This window comes from Calliopsis andreniformis, chromosome 6 (assembly GCF_051401765.1).
Source record: "Calliopsis andreniformis isolate RMS-2024a chromosome 6, iyCalAndr_principal, whole genome shotgun sequence".
NCBI classification, from domain to species: Eukaryota; Metazoa; Arthropoda; class Insecta; order Hymenoptera; family Andrenidae; genus Calliopsis; species Calliopsis andreniformis.
Window position 1 is genome coordinate 21,156,235 of NC_135067.1, and position 21,003 is coordinate 21,177,237.

Sequence of the window (21,003 nt, forward strand, 5' to 3'; positions counted from 1 at the left end):
ACGCAATAATGTATGACAAGTGATGGATACCTTTGACATAACAGGTTTCTCATCATCCTTATCAATTGGTATACTCGTCGAATGAACCCAAGTATTTGTACATATGTGGTGTAACCTGACGAAGGATGACTGTGGAACCAAACTATCGCCTCTAGTTAACGTAGTAGGATCCAATTCGAACAATGAACTGATTTCATTACTGTGTGGAACTGATACTAATCTATACACAAGATCTGCAGAATCTGCAGGAAAAATAGAAAATCTATTACTGCATAAATTTTAAAAATTGATAGGTTTACAGACACATAATCTCTAAAAATATTCATTAACTACTTTATAAATGAATTTACAAGTCTATACATACATGACTCATCATCATCTACTTCGGCGGCCAGGTACTGACCCGTTGCTAAGTGTTTAAACCTGAAAAGTGAGTTCCAGTGGCCAGCTCCTCCTCTACAAGGATCACGCTGTACTACCTATAGAACAAGAATCATCATTAATCACCCTCTGCTAAAACATTTTCACAAATTGAATGACCCACTAAATGCTCCAACTCCTCACCTCAACTTCCCACAAAGCTTTACTACTGGTTGCCGCTGTGGCACTAGTTCTACCAGTGGTCCTCAGAAATACGTGTTGCTCCTTTTTGTATTCGTCCATTGTCAAAAACTTCTCTTGCTCCGCATGGAACAACCGAACAACATCTCCACCCTTCAAAATCTCCTCTTGATTTTCCCTGTGCTCCATGAACAGCGTTACCTTCCATGAAGTGGCTGAATTAACCACGTTCACTTCTTTACAGCCTGGATTGTCGCTCAATTCATAATTCGCAGCCACGTGTAGCCCCTGTCTACCGGCATTCACCGGTTCCAGGATCACTTTATCGCCAACGACAACACTGTCGCCATCGCTACGGAGCTTATAGAAGGGCATTATGTAGAGCCAGGAGCCCTCGTTCCCGTTTGCGTCTAGGTAGACCCTCATCGCGTTTTTCTCGAGAAGAGCTGGGAGTCTCTTGTTGACTGTCAAGAATTTGTTGGACTTCAAGTGCAGCAACTGAAAGGCAAAATTGATTGCCAATAAAGTGGTCCCATAGAGCAGATAAACTACGATAAAGGAACTAAGAAAATATTTCACGTAGAGTGAAAAAATAGTCATAAGGAATCCACCTTCAAAACTATCAAGACAACACTATAGTGAATGCTTCACAGGTACATTGACTTTCAATGCTACTGCAATTCTGAGGCAAAATAGCAACCAATAAGGTATGTCGATCTAGTAAAGGAGTCTTTGCTACATTATTACATCACGTTATCGCATCACCCTAATTAGACATCTAATGGCGATCACAATCTTCCGCGTTCCTAAGAAATCTATCGACTCAATGTAATACAGGAGCAAGCGACTATCATTCCCCCTCATCGTCGAGGATAAAAGCATCACCAATGCAATTAATAATTCGATTAGGTACTTAAAACAGTATCAGGAGATATTGTCTCTCGCGGAGAGGTCTGGAATTTCGTGTTTACAAGCTAAGCCGCATTGCAACGAGCTTTCCGTAACAGTTGAGGAACGTCGATAGCAGAGAGGAAGTGGATTTCATTAATTGGCAATTGCGCATCGTGCGTTTCTGCTTGACGCGATAAGCTATGATAACTTGCAATAGAAAAAGGTTGGTAACTGGAGGCTCGAAGACAAAAACACGAGATAGAGTCGTTATTAAGAATTATTAATCTATTTGGACAGGAATTATATCACGCTTTCATCTCTGTGGAACAGGTAAACTCGATTTATGCATAAAAGGGGCTGTCCTTCGTTTATAAAGCCGAGCCAACCTTTTCAGGCGTGAAGCGCAAGGTGAATTGAATTAACTCCGTGTAAAACGGGGACAATATAAAAATATATGAAAATATTAGAAAAGCAAAACGCAGGGCTGCTCTCACCTGGACTACGTTGCCATAAGAGACCACGGTACCCAGGAGCTTCTTGTTCTCGGTCTCGTTCTGTTTCTTCTCTATCTCGGCGGCGTGCTGAAATTAATTAAACGCTTTAATTGCACGTGTTCCAGTTGTTTTTATATATTTAGTCGAAGTTGAGAACTGCGACCACTAATATATGGAGTTAATTATGAATGAAAATTACGTGTGAAAGTAACTCACATGAAGCCTTTTGAGTAGCACAGCATCCGTGCCGCTTGCACTTTGTTTTGCCGCCTTCCAAAATTGCTTCTGAGCAGAATAACGGTTCATGGGACATATTTTGAAGAGGCAATCTAAAAACGATGTCAAAGTTTGCGTTTAATGGGGATCACGAATGATGAAGAGTGAAGGGAATTGCATAAAGTTGCACCATTTAAAAGGGATTCATATTTAAAGCGCTGTATCGGTTAAACGTCGAATCACCAAAGAACTTTAACGATAAATCTAAATAAGAAAAATTACCTCTGAACTTCTTTGGCGGATTTGATAAATCTCCAGCTTCCGGACATACCACGCACCTGTCGTCCACCAGTCTGGAAAGTGATTAAATTCACATGAAGAAAACTATGAGAAAAACTTTTAGATTAGTTTGGCAGATAAAAAACTCTTTCATGAGGAAGAATTATCATTTATGAATCAATATCTCCCCTGCGCTGCTATCTGGAAATTTTTAAGTTAGAACATATGTTCCACGCGTCAGTGATTAAGTTATCAGGACTTTCCTTTATGAGATACTATTGTGACGTTAATAGTATTATTAAGGAAATTGTTGTGAAATGAGTGTGGGCCAGATGCAACCAAACTGAGGTTCAAATCGATATTGGGGCAGAGCAAGTCTTGCCCGGGGCTTTGAAGCTACGCAGCGACGGAACCTTTCATCTTTCAAAATATGAGCACTATAATACAATTGCTGGCATCTCTGTATGCAGCCTCCTGCTAACGAGGGAAGTAACTTGTCTCCCTCCAATTCTGACACACTTTGTAGGGATAGTATTGAACACATCTGTTGAATATTGGTGGTAGATTTTGAATAATAATTAATTTGTATAGCTTGTAGAAATAGTAGAACGTATTGACGAAGTGACTGTAGTACAAATGCAATACATGTTAAGACTGTTTAATTGCTGACCAGTTAGTGTTATAATTATTATTGTATGGGAAACTGTAAATTGGCATGAAATAATTTTTGACAGGTAATTTGTCAAGGAGTCACAAATATCGATTATTGATTTTCTTGTCCCAGTACAGCTACAAATGCGAATTCCTCAATCACAGCTGCGACTTGACCTCTCACCTTCCACCCACGATACAAAGATATTCTCTTCCTAGTCTTCAAAGGGGATACGGTCAAATTTATTTGAAACCACATTGAAATTGATCCCTAATCCCTTTGCTCAACCATTCTTTATGTTTACTATCGGAAACTAAGGAAAGGGACTAACAACTGGAAACAATCTTTAAAATAGAGAACGTAAGTGTACTAAACTATGGCCTGCATTATCATCCTGCTAAAACGTATCAAGCTTGAAAGGAGTAAAGTTGAGTACTTTCCTTGTAACGGCTATCTCGTAAAATAGTATCTTATTTCTTAATGGTGCAATGGTCCTACGGGCGCCATAAATTAGGCCATAATATGCCACGTTCCTAGCGAAGTCAAGAAATTTTCTGAGAATAAATGAAAATATACGATGTGTTGAGAAGTCGTTAAAACCTGTAGCCAACGAAGGTATGGCTAGGATTGAGAAGAATAATTTTATATTTTTAGTAGTCATATAAAAATATTGAAAGTAATATTTGAAGATTGATTAAATTTCAGCATCCAAGACTTATACTAAAGTACAAAATAAACTTTATCTCTCAGATAAAAATCAAGGTCTCCTGCAAAATTACTCCCTTCATGATCAAACATTTAAAAACTAGATTAATTTTTCGATGACCTAGAATATTAAAAATAATATTTAACAGATTTCGAGTTATAACGCTGGAAGCTCTTTATGTTTACACGGTATTTCATAAGCTACGGTTCGTAGGAGGTTCCTTCCGAGATACGAAGTTTCAAGAGCCCTTCCAAATAAAGTTCTTCTTCCAGTAAATTTTAGAAACACAATTTCGACTGAACTGTACGGAACTTATGTAACAATCTACCACGAAAAATATCAACACTTAAAAAATCAATTGAAATAAACTGCAGAAACAATAGAATTTTTATAACTATTTCACGCAAATAGGAAATTGTTCACAAGAGAGAACAGAAACGGAGCTGCCTATCGATCGTGAAATTGCAGAATTAACAACAGAATATTCTACGAATGATCGATGCATGATAAGATACGAGGAAAAAACCCGTTGTCCATAAATAGCCAATGTCCAAGCGAGCTTTTATCGTGCATTCGAACACGAAAGCTCTTCGAGGACACTCAATTACACCCTTTTCACCACCAACTATCTCCTGTAAGTGGCCACATCGCTTGTTAACGGCCACTAATAGAATACAAAGTTCGCTAACGAGATTGCGTTTAGGTTTCTCATCCGCGAAGCTCTTTTAACTACCTCCAGGGTTGATATGTCCACGTCTCGTCGAATGAAGTCACGAAGACTACTTGTGCTTCACACGACGTAAAACTATTAATACCAATCAAGGTTCAATTTCACTTCGTTTGTGAAACTGTATTTTTAGCTGCCGATGGCACTAAATAGTTACGCAATTTGCAGGGTCCTCCAAAAAGGGGATGCAAACTTTTGGAACATGAATATTCAAGGAAATGGATAATATTGTTGCACCGTAAATAACTGACTGCACTAGCCCCCCACCTTCATTTATTCACGCAAGCGCAAATCGTATACCATAATTGGGGGAGTGATATTAAGGAACTACGTAATTAATTTCACTCTAACTATAGTCCCACAATTAAAATAGAAAGACCAATTTTCTACATTACCATCAACTTTAATATAAAAATTTTGTACTCCAATAATGTGGGCGTGATTGATCCTGCAAAACAGAATTTTTCTAAATAATTTTTCCATAATGTTAATAGGTATGCCTATTTACCATTTAACTTGTAATGACATAAGTTCCATTTCCGTTCGCACAGTGCAACAGTAAGCAAAAATGCTCCATACCTGAATAGTTCATGCATAAAGTTCACACTCAAGTTTCCTATTTCTGCAGCCTGTTTGACTTACACAAGCTAAACATAAAGTATTATATAGCATAAATCAAACGTCGGAATATTACTATGTTCCCCTCATCCCTGTACAATATCTCACACAATGCATAAAGCCACATAACCGAGAGGAACTCTTCGACCAATATGCAGAAGCCGATATTACTAACCAGTCGCTTCCACTATGCATCCACATGGCTATGATTGCATTGGGACCATTACTACTAGTCGTCTCTGTCGCGGCATCAGAAATAGGGCGGAAGGCAGTCAATTCGAGCGTGCATCTCCGTGCGATCTCCCTGGGAAAAAGTGACTCCACCGCAACATAAAAACCTCTTGGTACAGCAGATCAATCAGCAACGATAACCGCGAATTAATCATCGACAGGTAAAAAATATCTCTATAATAAAATTCCCCCGCCGCAGAAGCGAGCACACCTTTGAGGTACCGCCTTGCATCCTGTCCAATCGATAAATCAGCGTCACACGCCCTCGATAATTTTATTAATAAACACCGTGGAATGATTAACCATTAACGCGCTCGTCGACATCCTGGGAACGAGTAAAAGCGAGGAGAAAGAAAGCATCGAGAGCGAAATCTGCGGAGCAACGACGTCAAAGAGCCCAGCATTGACGTATTAATGGCAATCTAATCTCGTTAATTAAGTGCTCGTTGTGCAACGCTCGCTACGATACGCTCGAAACATGCCGAAAAGAAAAAGCAGCTGAATGAAGGGTCTGGTATGGACGTTCCTCTAACAATAAGTAATCGCGTTATCGTGTCATGGATAAGCATCAGTGAAGAAACTTTATCGAACAAGTGGCCCCATCGAGGAAGATGGAACCATTGAATCCGGGAAGTCCCGCGAATCTCGCGAGTTCGCTCGATATCGTGCAGCGAGCTGTTGTTTCGAGCATTAATTACATCCCTTTCAGCTGCAGCACCAGTCGCCAGGCGTTTCGAACGCACCTCCTTTGAGAACGAGTGTCCATACAAGGGATGATAATTCCAGGAAACAGGAATTAGTGAGTGCACCATTCATTAGGTTCGAGACTTATTTTGGTGAGCCTGCACTGACGTGTACTGTATCCTACTATTCTCTGGCTATATCATTATCAATCTTGCAACAGAACGACCCGACGTGAGCATCGTTAACGATGCACCAGCTTTTAGAAGTCTGATCTATGAATCGTGGCGAATCATGCATAGAACTGCTACAGTGGTTACGAGATAGTTCACGATGTTTCTGCGGTCAATGTGAATCTAGCAACTTGATTTTGTTTAGAGCAGGATTTCGTATCACCCCTAGGGGTCTCGACACCGATATTTCTTCATTAATTTATAGAGAACTTATTTGGCGCTAAAACGAAAAAATACAATCTGCGATTTTCTTCTATTTACAGATTTTAAGTCATGAGATAAAGTAGCATCGATGAACGAGATATTTAAACAAGACTACGTGAATAAATTTAAATCGTCGCCTGTCAAGAGGTAGAAGGATACGTTTTAAAAGTATTACGTCGGCTGTTTGTCGTCGTAAATTACGTGCGCGCTTTCCTTGTCTTCGCTACTTAACGTCGAGGGTACTTTATCTTTGACTAACGCTACACAAGAGAATGATAATACCGAACGTACGAGACTTACGTCAACCGGACAGCCGCTAAGGAAACGAGATTCGCGATTCGATCGTGGGGATCTTATTTAAGAGCCCATTCATGCCCGGCGAATGCTGCTGAAGTGTGCAAAGCGTGCCTGACCTATTTTTTGTCAAGTGGCCCACGTATTCAAACGGGACTACGCGATTAACCGAGCTCTCCCGTGGATCGAAGCGTGTCCAAGACATTTATGATTTAGAGTCCTCGCTTAGGAGTAGAATATAAGCCAAAAGTCTAATAAAAAATGCCTGAGAATTCTTTGCTCTCTAAATTCTGAGGAAACTCTGATCAAGTTGACATGAAGCTTAATTTCATCCGTGAACTTATTTCACTCTGAAAACGAAAATATTTGAACAAATCTTAGAATAGTTTTACTTTTCGATGTCAGAAGATTTTCTTCCTCAATAAATTATTCCACACTTGCTGTTCAGCTGGTTCATAAATTATGAAATACCGAAAAATAAAACTGCTTCCTTATCTGAAGTCAGGTCAAGAACCTAGAGTTTCTTCCTGGATACTGAATGTGTGCATTCACAATTTCCGATAAAATCTGTTCTTTCCATTACTTTTATCATAATACGCAATCTAATTCCCCCAGCAATACTATTACAGGAGAAAAATATTTAAACATTCTAGGTATACAGAGTATTCTTGTTCAAACAGTATGATCAACTCTGAGTGATATACGATTTTCGCGGGCGTTAAAGAAAACTGTGTCTGTTTACCGACAGATTATATTTTACCCAGCTTTCTCCGATAATGGCTCCAAAGATGATTAACGTCAATAACAGAGACACCCTTTGAAAAGTCCGCGCAGCCGAGTACACGCTGGATGGGGCTCGATTACAAAGAGATCGCCTTATTAACCGCCCATATCGGTGTCCTATCTTTACGTTGGCTGGAAGCATCAGAGCGCGTGTGGATAATACATGCGAGCAAAGAATAGCAAGCAATCGCGATGATCCAACCCCAGAACGGGGAAAATATATATTCCACGAAAACAGGTGACACGAGGAGAACCGAGGTCTACTTGTATGGCGATTAATAACTTTCAAAGAGATGTTACAACTGAGAAAACTCATTTCGACGTGTGAGGAAAATGGGGATTCATGCGAGGATTCCTAGTCCTCAAATTTTTGTGTATTTGAAAAGGAAAGGATATGCACCTACTGCCACATCTTGGCCACTTATGAATATCTTGGCCACGATTATATAACGTGGCAGTCGAAATGTTTCGTTTACGTTAATTCGCCGTGTGTTTTCCTTCGGCGGCGTGGCGCTCTTTAAGACCCAGGATTACGTATGCAAACACCTGTCGCTGCTGCACGCGTCCAACTGGGGGCTTTTTACATGAAACCGGTCCTCAACGAGCAAGAATTGCGTATAATTGCAGGAGGCCTGATGGACTGGTCAACGCGTTACAGAAAAACAGAAACGTTTCTCCAGAGGCTAGCCGTCCCGTGAGATCAATAGGTGTTGTGACTTCTTTATGTTTGTTTTGAGAGACAGTGCATCGATCGCGTTATTGGGATTCTTGAAATTCTATTACTAATTCAAGGAATATATTAAAATGTTAACTCTTCGCACACATAAGAATTTTAAGACAGTATCGATCGGCTTGTAAGGAAATTTTAGGCACGTTCATCAAAAAACAATAAAGAAAGGAAATTGTATGACTTCCAAATTACGCTTACGAGTAAATACTAGGGTAAGTAGGATTAAATATTAAACCTGGCAGGTGTCTACTGAACTAACATGCCGAAAGATCTCAAAGGAAAAGATACCACTGTTTGCGCTGAATATCTAATCACTTAGCAAGTATGTATAATAGAATATAGTAGACCATACTACGTTTAGGATTATCCGAGTACTTCAGTCGCTCTCGAAATAAAGGATTCCTTCATACAAAGCTTCCTTACTGCGTGAAATCGTTAGGAAGACTGATCATCAGCGTAAATAACTAGATAAATATTCAGAGATCAGAACTGGCTGATAAAGACACGAAGAGTTGAGGCCTTTTGGGAACGATTGCAATCTAAACGAGGCGAAAAGGGCTATCGTAGTATGCAATCTACCCCTTAATCTAGTCTCAAGGAACTCCACCCTCGATGAGTAAGGTAACAAACAAAGTAGTATGGAGTTGATCTTGTCTGAAGATGCGGTTTATAGATTTTGTGTGGCTAAATACATATATACAAAGTTTACTCAGCTCATATTTGTTAAGACAATACTCTTTGCCCCCTTAGATATACCAAGGCTCATCTCTATGCAAAATAAAATTTGCAGAGGTTTTAATTCCGTTACTACTAATTATCACCAAGTCCCCTGAGCTCCCTGACACAGTTCCACACTCGGAAAGAGTTTGTCCTGCGATTCCAGTGGTTTAACAATTTTTTCCAACGTTCTCAGTCACAGAATAATGGATCATGGAAAATGGGTGTCTCATCACAGTGGCCTACTAACTAGCTAGAGCGATTTGATGAATATTCAACTTACCCAAGGGTTGAAAGAAACCCCGAGACGCTTCCCTCAGCGTAGAGGCTGACGATGTCGCCCAGGTGGAGGAAGCTCGCCGAGCCGAGAATCTCACCCATCTTGACACTGTTGTTTTCGAGTCTCTCGGTCTCTCAAAGTCGGAGAAATTCTGCTTTTTAACCGAGTGAATTATTCATGGCTACACCTGCGAACAGAAGGGAAACGGATCGTTAATATTTGTGGAAACTGAACGTGGAGCTACTATACTGTGGAACTGCTGTAGAATTAGTTATAAATGAGATTCTGTTGAGATTGGCGCCAGTACTTGGAAGAGATGAAAAATATATTTGAAACAGATGCATTACTTATTTAACCTCACTTCAATCGAAAATGCCTTTAAATTCAGTAGCGCTGCATTTAGGTGTTCAAAGTGATTACCAATCATCTCGATGCAAGATTCTGGACGTTTGATTATTGATCTTCTCCTGTGCTCCATAATACCAGGTGTTTCTTAAATATGCTAGACATCATTTTTGAATATGCCTCGAATATTCGAGCCTCATCGACGTGGATCTACGTCGTGTGATATCCTATGAAAAGTAGCACCGTTTTAAAATTGAAATTGAAATGGTACTACTTGTAGAATTGCCAATAGTGATATTTGATCACAGAGAAGTGTTAATACCAAGCCAGAATCAAGAAAAATGATAAATCATGCTGCCCAATCGAATAATCGCGGCAGATTAAGCACATCCGAGTAAATTGAAATTAAAAAATGTAATTTCCTTGCTGCAATCAGGATAATTTCAAGAAGAATTTTTGCATCCCTAGGGATTCATACTCCATCGAATCGAGTTTCCTGTAAAATTGTTTTAAAGTCAATTTCGCGATGGAAATTGCCATCTTTTTCCTGGTACGACTGAATCCACCCTGAGAACGATACGAAGGAAATTGGGTTGCGTTGTACTTCCTGCAGGCCTCGCTCAATCTTTCAAGACATTCTCTTTTCAGAAGACCTAAAACGCGAGCATGTCACTACATTCTTTTTCTTCATTTATCAAGAATCCCAAAGTCTTTTTCATGCATTCGATTCGCTGAAGAACGCGCGCCTCCGATAGCCAACTTCTACAGTGTTCCTTCCAGTCACGTACAGAGTAAACATTTTCCAGGTGTCTTCTGCTTTAGTACACTGATCGATTTCTTCTGCAAAACTGAACCCAACTCTACGCTGCTGTTTACTGGCCAGGCTAAGGCTGAAGGTCAATTTATTTCCAGATATCACCGCAACGTTCCTCCCTGCGTCGAAGATGTTGATCAAGGATTAGAATAAGCCCTTGCTTGATTTTAAGAGGGTTTACCGAGGAAAATTGTGTAGTTGAGTCTCAACTAATTCCAACGAACGTTGCTTCATTCTGGCCCAGGAATTTCAATTGATCCGTGATCAAACTGTGACTACAATTATTCAGACTTATTGGTTACTGTTAATACTATGTAAAGTAAAATAAAATTTCTGGAACACCAAATGAATCTTAAAATATTTTTCACGAAATACTTGGCTGATAGTAAAAATCAGTTTCCATTTACAATTATCTAAGAAATCATCTATTGGACGGTTCCACTGCAAGTTCATTTACACTGTATACGCAAAAGTCCACAGCACGCTATTTTTTCCTTTAAAGTATCTGCTCTACACCCAGCTTCCTTCTATGTAATCGAATGCGTTGCCTCATTCACAACCGCAACGTTCTGTTCCCAGTATATTCATTCACAGAAAAACTCGCGATTCAAGCACGTCCGTGCAAGTGACTCACAGGTGTATTCATGCTTTTAACTTAGACCTAGAATGGCAGACACCAGTGTTCAAAAGACCACGTATTGGTCATTTGTTTGTTGCGAAAAGAAGAATTAGCCAGCACTTGTTCCCCGAAACAACGCAATTGAGACTATACATCGCCTTTGTTACTTGTCAAAAAAGGGTGCGATCTATTTCAGTACATTCTTGAAACGTTACCCTTATTCTCTTTTTTTTTCGACCAGTCCCACAAAGCGTATTCACAAGCAGACGTCTCTGCATCTACATTTTCGCAATTCCACCAGTTGTATCCAAAAGGAAGCTCTGTATATGGCCATGTCAACGAGAATTTTTTTTCTCTGGGATATCGGAGCGTTAGATGTTTCGCGACATCCTCTGAAACATATCGTAGCGACCAATTGCACGGCACAACGCCAAGTCAACGTTAATAAAACATTGTAGGCTGGGACAGATGGATTGAATTGGACGCGACGGATTTATTGCGACGGTTTTACGTGAAATGCGCGAAATCCCGCGAAACCTCGTCCACGCGAGGTGCTAATCTTTCATTAATCAGGCCGAATGACAGAATTTTAACGCGCGGCATCAATGAACGCGCGACGTACCACGGCATCCAATATTCATGAGGCAACAGCACTTTTTTTTGTATACCGAGGCGATATTTCGAATTTACATCACGTCTCGTGTACAGTCTACGAACTTGATCGTGGCGAGACAGGGGATTTTATTAAATGCATTTCTCCGACGTTAATTGGAAAATAGTGTTCTTTGGTTCTTTTTGCTGCAGCTTTATTAATTGTAGGTACTTAGAACGCAGTTTAATTTAAGAGGACAATAAATATTTGTTGTATTAACAGGATTAGTTTAGCGACATAGTATAGCAGATAGTATCGGAGTAAGCGTTCTTAATATTATGAATTGGATCGCCGCATCGGTACGGTTTCATTAGATCGTATTGATAGCCAATTGACGATTATTGACCGATGACTAGAAGATAAAGAAGACAAAAGGCACATCTGCGTCTCTGCTTTTTTTTCTTCTGTCTGAATGATTTTTTTTTCAAGCGTGGGATCGGTGTGCACGCTCTCTCGATAAAGATAGCATTAACAATTATCAGTGACACACATAAAACGATCGAGGTAAAAGATAAAAATTAACCTGAATTAATTTTTTTCGCGATGTACTATATACTACATTGTGGCTGTATTTCACCAATTTATCAATTTTTTTCATCAACTAATTTTTTTATCCATTTCACCACTCTTGCTCAGAATCTTTCCCAGATTTCGTGCAAATATTCTAGGTACTTCGAGTTCATACCGAAGTATTTTCTGTATTCTTCCAGGGCCTAAACACAAGCCAACGTATCTCTCGCGATCTCGTTCTCTTCGCAGCGCGTGAAACAACGCACCAGATGAATTTCTAAAGCCAGTGCACCTTGACCCCGCCTTTTCGAGCTGGTCAGGCCGAGGCACGCGCCTCGACTTAACGCCCTCGCGAGGAACAACAAAAGGTCGGCTCGTTTCGCAAAACGGCTGGTATAGTTTTCACAGATTGCGAAATCGCTCTTGTCTCGTACGAGGCAGACGGTTCCACTGCTCGACGCGCCGTCGTGTCGCGTTACGGCCCATAGTTTCGTTTTTCCTCCAAGGTTTTCCTTCCTTCCTTCTTCGCGACGCGACTTGTTTGCTGCTCGTTACTCGTGTCACGCCTCGTGGCCGATCGATCGAATTAGCGCCGATGCGCATCGATGTGCCTCGCTATAAATATTTGCAAATGCATAATCCTCGAGAGTGCAAATTTTCCGCGGGCAAAATATAAAATGGTCAGTTCTGAGCCATCGGGAAATCGAAGGTTTAATGTTTTATTGGTACAGGAAATTAACACTTTTGCATAATCGGATTCATTTTAATTGGATAGAATAATGTGAATTGTATTTTCATATAAGATTGTGTACTAATATATATTAATCTTTTGTGTGATAATGATGACCCTTGCTCATATTTATATCTATAAGTTTCAGAATTTAGAATAGAAGATAGTTATGATCATAGGGGGTCGTAAGAGAAAAAGTTAAACAAGCCTTAAAGATTGAAGTTAAATTTCGGGTTAAATTGACGCAAGCAGAAGACAGTTTCGTAGAAGAAATTGTAGTGGGTGGTCTCGTAAAGACTCTGGAGTCAATTTCGTCTCTGTATCTTTTCTTTTTTTAAACGAAATTGCTACTAAAGCTTGCAGGATACCGAAGGTCGTGTCGAGTCGAGATTTACAAAAAAAGAACAGAGATCGCGATGAATTAATAAGAAGGTGTAATTATTTATAAGAAGATAAATATACGAGTAGGCGAAAAAATGAAGGCTATAACGAAGCCGGAAGAACGAAGACTCTTTTTCTTGCATTTCTATTCAGTGAACCTATGAAAGAAATTCCAAGAGAAAGGAAAAACTCTTTTCGTGGTGTATTATTTATAGATTCCTACAGAAATAGTATATTTTGTAGATAATTTATTTATTTAGAGTAATTCAGACGTGCGGGAAAAATAAAAATATTATTTATGATAAATACACACAAAAAAAAGAACAAAAAGTAGACCTTCTTTCCACCACACTCTCTTATTTTAAGAAGCACTTAAAAGGTTAAGCAATAATTTTGGATTTCAGATTTATGCCTAGCAACTTGTTAGCAGAGCATCAAGGTGATCGTTCTTCGACGGTTCTGGGGCAAGTGCTGTGCTGTCCATCACAGCCCTCTCATCAGGAGGCTCCCTCTCACTACGTAGCCAAATCCTCCAGGAACAATATCTTTATTTTTAAAGTAACAGAACGGTGAGCTACTTGCCACCTCCGCAGTTTTCCATGCTTGTAAATTATCTCTGTTTACTTACTGCCAGGGCCTCCGTCTACCCAGAATCTCTACTGCAAACAGTGCAGACACACTGAAAGTACCTGCCTTCGATTTCATTCCAAAATACACTATCGCTAACACGCTTTAAGTATCCAATGATAAACAAACGCGACTCAATTGATCGTAATCCTCTCTCCAAAATCAACTTTCATCTCTCTCGAATCTGAACAATCCTATACTTCAATAAATCAAACAAATCCGCGGTATAATTAAAATATCCACAGCCAAACACAATAAATTTCATCGGCACCCAGAATAATTAATAAAACCCAACAATTTTCAAATCACTGGGTTACAAACAAAGCACGCAAACACTTGAGAATATTCAACATTCACTGAACGCGAGCGTGATAAATTTTGACGGCGATTTACGGGACAAACGATCAGCAAACCGGAAATTTATTCATTTCAGAAACTGACGGGCGGCGGCCTCGTAAAACAACGTTTCATGAATTGACACGGAGATAAAGAGTGACACGACGAGAGAGAGCGAGGGAGAGAAAAAATGTAGTTTAATTCCTTTGACCAGAGATTCGAGCACGAATGAACGCGAATTGATTCGTACAGGTTGGATCAGAAATTGTGGGACATTTCTGGAGGATAGAGTTCAGGCACGAAGATAAAAATGTTCAGGTAAACATATAATTGTTTTCAGTTATACGTTGTTGGAATATTTATCCGATAATAGATTATTCTAATACAATAATTAATAAATTTCCACAAGCGTCCCACCTTTTTGTTATTTTTTATAGATTACTTTGTTAATTTTTATTTACTACTAGCTTTATATTTTGAGTCTACCCTCCAAAAATGTCCCACATTTTCTAGTACACCTTGTATACACCGACGAGGGCCGCCCACTCTTTTTCAACCAGCATATCGAAAGTAGATCGAAATAGCGGTTCGACTCCGTCGATCGTCGTACATGTATTTACACCATCCATATCGTTCACTATCGATATCGACCCGATTCGATTCGAACTTGACAAAAACGGAGCGAAAGAATTGGAGGGGGTAGAAGAAGCTCCCTATCGATACACGGTGGGTGTCGTTCACCTCAACAGAGTGTTCGACCCCTTCCGCTGCCGCGATCCGCATAACGCGTTTACAATTTGCAACGAAATAAAACTAATAATAGATACTTCAAACGTCGCGTTGACGTAACGAAGTGCACATGCTTCGTCCACGCACACGCTCTTGACTATCGCTTCCTCTCCCCCTCCTTCCGCGTACTTCCTCCTGGTTCCTCTTTCCCTCTCTCTCCTTTTTACACCTAGAGTTGTCAAAGTACTTGAAGTATACAAACGCTTGAAATCAAATACAGGAGATCAAGCACAGAATCGCAGGCGTTAGGAACCGAAAGTAGAAATAAATACAAGAAAAGATCAAAGTCTGAAAATTTGCAAATTTAGTAATTTAAGATCGTGTTGGAAAAAGAATATTAGGGTCCCTAAAAGATCCCACCTTGGTATCGTAAGGGTTAAATGATCCAAACTACTCTAGCTTGCACATATATTCAACCTACTTCAACACCTCTAGCCGATTAATTCACTGGAAAAAGTGTTACAAAGGCGATACAGGAATCGGATGCAAATTCGCTGGCGGAAAGTCGCCTCGCGGACGTGCCACGCGATAAAGCGTAATGCAAACATCGAGGCGTGATGCACACGCGACTGTTATCGCCGTTGAGGTCGGCCGAGCGAAGACGATCTGGTAATTACGACGCTTTTCAGTCTCGCCTTAAAATATTATGCTGACATATTCCAATTGGCTATCGAGGAATTCGAATTTCACGACGAACAAACGCAAACTTGTCCTACGTTCCATAATATTCTCAATTCCATCGACAGCGTGTCTTAAAACAGAATGTATTCAATGTACGAATTGGCCCAACATACAACAGTAACGCACTGAACTCTTCCACGTGTCTAGTTATCACGAAGAACCCGAGGAGATAAATAAATCAGGCAAATGAAATCCTTTTACAGCGACACTTCGTTGAAATCTCAACGATTTCATCAAACTGTTCGGATAACAACGTCGCCTCTGCCGGCGATCGAGAGAGATTCAAACGTGATGGAAATTAAGTTGCACAGACAACGTCAAGCGTATCCGTAGAGAACGCTGACAGCTGATGCCCATTGGGATACGTGTCCACCTAAGAGATTTTCGCAATAGTTGCTTTCAAAAACACTTTCAATACTCTTTCCTGTCGGCCAAAAAATATCTTGCACTCTAATACACACGCAACAGCAATCCAATTTATTGTAAGCTTGGAAAGGACGCGTAGAATCATAGATTACTAACTTTTTACGTTACAACGTAATTCTTCGACGGATCGTAGATTAGTAAACTGAAGTCTCAAGAAATATTTGCAATAGTTATACTCTCAGATGAACACGTATCCTTAGAGTGGCCTAGATTCATGATTAAATGCACATGTAGACTTTGACATGGGATTTCTAAAAGGCACGATCGAAACGCGCGTCTTCGGTTGCGCGCGCGTTTCTCGAGCATCAAAGAAAAACGCAAGGAGCCGTTAATCGGCTCGACAAAAGCATAGACATACATTTCCAGGAGGCCGCGTTTTCTTAACTTGTGCCACACTGGAATCTAACCTATCGAGAAGCTATAAAAGCCACTTCCTCATACCGAAGAAAACGAACTAAGAAATAAATGTACGAATCCCTCGAGAAGTTCGATGTCGGTACACAAAAAAGGGGAAAAGCCATTGACTTCGACGGGGGGAAACGAGAGGAAGCATGAACTTTGCACTATCAGCGTTCCGAGTCGAAAGAAGAGGTAGAAAAAAAAAACGTGTTTACTCACTTCCTCGCCGTCTGTGCTGTTTCAACACTTTCGGTGCACTTCACGTCGCCGATCGAAATCGTGTATCGCGCCGGTGTTCAACGCCGGGGCGACTCTTCCCGAGGGCGGTGATTATTCTTCGGTTGGTCTTCGTGTGTCGGCGCACGCTGAAGAATGAAAACGTTCGCGATCGGCCGCCTCTCGTTTGGGTCTTCTCGCCGTACGTGTCACGGATGCCCGCGAACCTCTTCGCGGCACAGAATATCTCTTCTATCTCACGCTCGGCTAAAAATGCACTACGACGCTGGAATTTCGACGGCCTGGAATTACTCTCGCACGACCGCTGTGTATCGGCGATACGCGCGTACGTGTACACGATAGCGGGAGATCAACGGACGAGGAAGAACGCTCGCACCGGTCGGTGGTTCTGGCACGACTGGAGGCACTGGAGGCAGGGCCTGGGGTTCTCCCACCAAAATTCGTCGTCGGGATCAGCTTCTGATTCTCGCCACTAGTGGTGCTAGAATCGCACTTCTGTGGCGATTCCCCCTCTAGACTGCAATTGATCAGTGGTAGAGGAATTTCAAATTATGTCCTTTGGAAAGTTATTACTTGAATCATTTCAATATGAATAGATTCAGCCTTTGGTCTAATTCTTAGCTTAGCCCTTGGTATAGTCCTTGGACTAGCTCTTGGTCTAGTTAGCTAGTGATCATCTGTCTTGACCAGTGGTCGTCTTTAATCATAATGAAGAGAGTGTAACTGGTCTAGTTGTGTAACAGTACTGCAGAGAATGACTTGAGCTGCTACTGATAAGATAAATGATTTGCAGTACAACAGACCACTCTGTAGACAAATTGCCTTAGTCAAAGATGGTAACATAGAACACAGACGACTCGCCTGAAGCGAGTATACAGGATAGAGTGGACATTCAATGGACTTCCGTGTCTCACGTTCTGAAATACCGACGGCTCGAGAAGCATTCACTGATTCCGAAATAGTTGTATCTATGTTATATTAATCAAGATATGCTTCGGATTACTTGGTACACCCAAGAAAATATTGTTTAATCTTTTTTTACAAAAATTAAAGGGTTCTTTCCAGTAACGACAAAAGACGGTTGCAAGAAAGAAGGTCCCACCGAGATTTGAACTCGGATCGCTGGATTCAGAGTCCAGAGTGCTAACCATTACACCATGGGACCTCTCTAAAATTCAGCTCGTTGATTTAACATGTAACTAGAAATCCTGATTTGGAAATTAATTACGCATTTAACTTAATGTAACATTGTAAAAATGACATAATATACATTTTTGTAATCATGTAAAATTACTGTTAAATTCATAAAAAAATTAATGTATTCATAGATATGTGGGTAAAAAATATAAGACACATTAATTCTTCATATTGATGTAATAAGTATAACAATGAAATTTTTATTACAGTATAACATAGAAGGTATATCGCTCTGCAATAATGTTTTTATACATCTATGTGTGTGTGCACATATTATATACATATATATTTATATATACACACATACATATACTTTATACGTTTAACTTATATCTTTTCAATAAGAATTCTCTCTATAAATTATAATATATAAACAAGCAATTCAGATTATTGGTACACAGATTATGTATAATCAAAATTCTAAAAGCTGCTCTAATCCTAAAGTGTATTACACAATACTTCTATTAAAATCTTACACTTTGATATTTGTTTGAAAACAGTGATTATATGTTTTGTTTTAAAATAAATGTTTGTACTTGTAACACCAATTTTACAAGTAATAAAATTTTATACGGTATACATTACGAAGCATTTTACGTTTAAATGAACAATGCATAAATTAACAATGCTTCACATTACAGCATCATCCATGTTATTTGAGCAATAAAAATTTATATTTCATTTGTATGATAATAACACATAAAATACTGTGCAAATGCTATCATATTTTGCTCTTTACCTCATTTATCTCACATATAAGCAAATTTGGCAAACAGTAATTTCAGTATTTTTCATTTCTAGCAACAGAATCATATGTAGCCAATATAAAATAATGTTTTTAAAGGGTATGGATTATATATCGTACAAATACAACCTCGGATAGAAATACTGTTTGTTCTAAAGCCAAGGTAGATAAAGATGCAGACTTTGTGATTTAATAAAAAAAGAGTAAACGTTCCTGAGCACTTCCAGGTAGTAATCTCCAACCACGTTTGATGTTCAAATATTGAACAATTGCTCGAGCACAAATCAGAACACCTGAAATGTAAACATATTTCATTCAATTTTCATATGTTGATAAAATACTATATTGTTGGTGTCATTAAAAGTATACTTAAACAATTGCATACCAAATCCCATTATCAACCACCACAACCATGAGTTTTCACGTGATGCAAGATCAGTGGAATGTTTAACAATTAATGTCCACTTTGTCAAAGACAAGCCGAAACCAGATAATGCTCCATATCGAGACGCAATTGTATGACAGAAACACATCAAAAGCAAAAATCCAATCCAATTGAATAAAAATGCAACTGTAAACAATTTTTAATACACATTTAATTTCGAAAAATTATGAGAGAATAGTAACATAAACGTTACCACTTACCCAAAAATGCTGTAAAGAACATAAAGTCAGTACCGAGTAAGCCACTTTCTGGATCTCCTTCTGCAGCTTCAGTATCTATAGCAAGAATTGTTAAAGGTTGCTGTGGTGCTCTGATATTGCCAGGCTATAAAAATAATATTTTTTATTGTACCAATCTATCATTATACCAATCTATGTGATATTACCAATCATTTTTATCAATATAAATGCATCAAATTACCATGTGTATTTGAGGATGAGGCTCCCCTTGCAAAGTTTTTTCACGTTGAACTTCTTCATAACTTGGTAACTTTGTAGCTACTTCATAGGGAGGAGGAGCTGAAAAATCTGCCTTGGGTGGGGGTATATCCTCTCCATCAGCCTAATAATAAATTTGTGTCAATATCAATAGTTTCAAAGCATTTAATAATAAACATATACTGTACCATTCTCGATTCAAGTGAAGTCTGTACAACTGGGAATGCCACAGTTAACATAGGTACCTCAGTTTGAGATGATGGTTCTCCATGTACATTATTGTTTGATTGTGAAGGCTATAACCAATTTAGTATTAATGAAAGTATAAAGATATTTAAAAGTAGTATATTGTACTACTATACAAAATAAGTAGCATGTTATTAGTATTTACTATCAAGGGGATTAAAACAATATAATAAAGTAAAAATTGTTTTTATTTAACTTTAACAATCGACGATCAGTGAGAATGTCTTGTTTATAAATGTTCGTGCATAATTTGTGCTATAATACAATACTAAAGTTAATCGGTGTAATGTAAAACGTGTTTACTAAACAAAAGACACATTGACGATCGACAATGGGTTGTAAACTGAGGAGTGCTGTCTTCGAAACATCGTGTATGAAAAATAGTTATTATGATCGGTATCGTTCACGCAACATACCATATTGTAACGAATATTACTATCCATTCTTGGCGAAATTTATACGAAGCGCGTGTAAATTATACTAATCCCGTGTAAGTAATGAAAAATACTGTTTTCGAAATGCTGCTTCCCAAGGCAGCAAAAGTTTTTACAATCGATGGCTGACAGCTGGCAAAAGCTGTGCTACCGTGAACTCAGACTTCTTCGCCCATTCCCGTCCATCATTGATATGACTTCTTTGGTCAGGTATATTTTTACCATTATTTGACAATACTAAATTGCTCTAACAGCTCAAAGTTCATATTCTAATTGGTTTAACAATAACTTTTATATTCGTTTGAAGAACAAAGCGGAAGGCGAATGAAAACGCAAGCGTACGTTGATTGGTAGCCGACGAATCATCGTTGAAAACTAAGCTGTAGGACGGGATCTTAACGAACCGAAATTTTTCCCTACCGGAAATTTGAGATTAGATATTAATATTATTTCAAGCTTATCGTTTATGCAGGAATATAATATACTCTGTTTAAATAATAAATAAGTATGAATTTATAAGAATCAATTTGCTTAGAGAAAATACAGCAACGATATGTGTTGCTGATTTGACTTACGACTTTTGGAGGGGGATAATTTGGATCACGTCGTCATGCACAAACGACGCTCTACTCGTCAGTCAGTCGCTTGCCGATTGT

At 39.2% G+C, this 21,003-nt stretch overlaps 2 protein-coding genes and 1 non-coding gene across 8 annotated transcripts in view; all 3 read right to left on the reverse strand.

Moving 5' to 3' along the window:
• The window catches only part of LOC143180330 (inositol 1,4,5-trisphosphate receptor-like), a 32,358-nt gene extending 15,462 nt beyond the window's left edge, over positions 1-16,896 (reverse strand). For 3 of the 6 annotated variants that reach the window (XM_076379985.1, XM_076379986.1, XM_076379984.1), the window contains exons 1-8: positions 16,826-16,896; positions 9,301-9,484; positions 2,445-2,515; positions 2,163-2,275; positions 1,947-2,033; positions 565-1,059; positions 365-479; positions 31-242 (exon numbers count right to left, since the gene is read on the reverse strand). In XM_076379985.1, coding sequence (XP_076236100.1) covers positions 31-242; positions 365-479; positions 565-1,059; positions 1,947-2,033; positions 2,163-2,275; positions 2,445-2,515; positions 9,301-9,398 — 1,191 coding nt within the window. In that variant the 5' untranslated portion in view covers positions 9,399-9,484; positions 16,826-16,896. The remainder of the gene's footprint in view (positions 1-30; positions 243-364; positions 480-564; positions 1,060-1,946; positions 2,034-2,162; positions 2,276-2,444; positions 2,516-9,300; positions 9,485-16,825) is intronic. The other 3 variants (XM_076379989.1, XM_076379988.1, XM_076379990.1) reach the window with 2 other exon arrangements.
• A 1,040-nt stretch (positions 16,897-17,936) lies between these two features.
• Trnaq-cug (transfer RNA glutamine (anticodon CUG)) lies at positions 17,937-18,008 on the reverse strand. The gene has a single exon. It is a non-coding gene; the product is annotated as a tRNA-Gln (tRNA).
• Positions 18,009-18,251: 243 nt separating this feature from the next.
• On the reverse strand, positions 18,252-20,515 carry Ndfip (Nedd4 family interacting protein). The gene is made up of 6 exons (XM_076380202.1): positions 20,330-20,515; positions 19,856-19,963; positions 19,651-19,791; positions 19,431-19,554; positions 19,171-19,356; positions 18,252-19,078 (listed from the first exon to the last, which is right to left on the reverse strand). Exons 1-6 carry the CDS (start codon positions 20,354-20,356, stop codon positions 18,975-18,977), a joined length of 690 nt encoding a protein of 229 aa, XP_076236317.1. The 5' UTR covers positions 20,357-20,515; the 3' UTR covers positions 18,252-18,974.
• Positions 20,516-21,003: the final 488 nt, after the last annotated feature.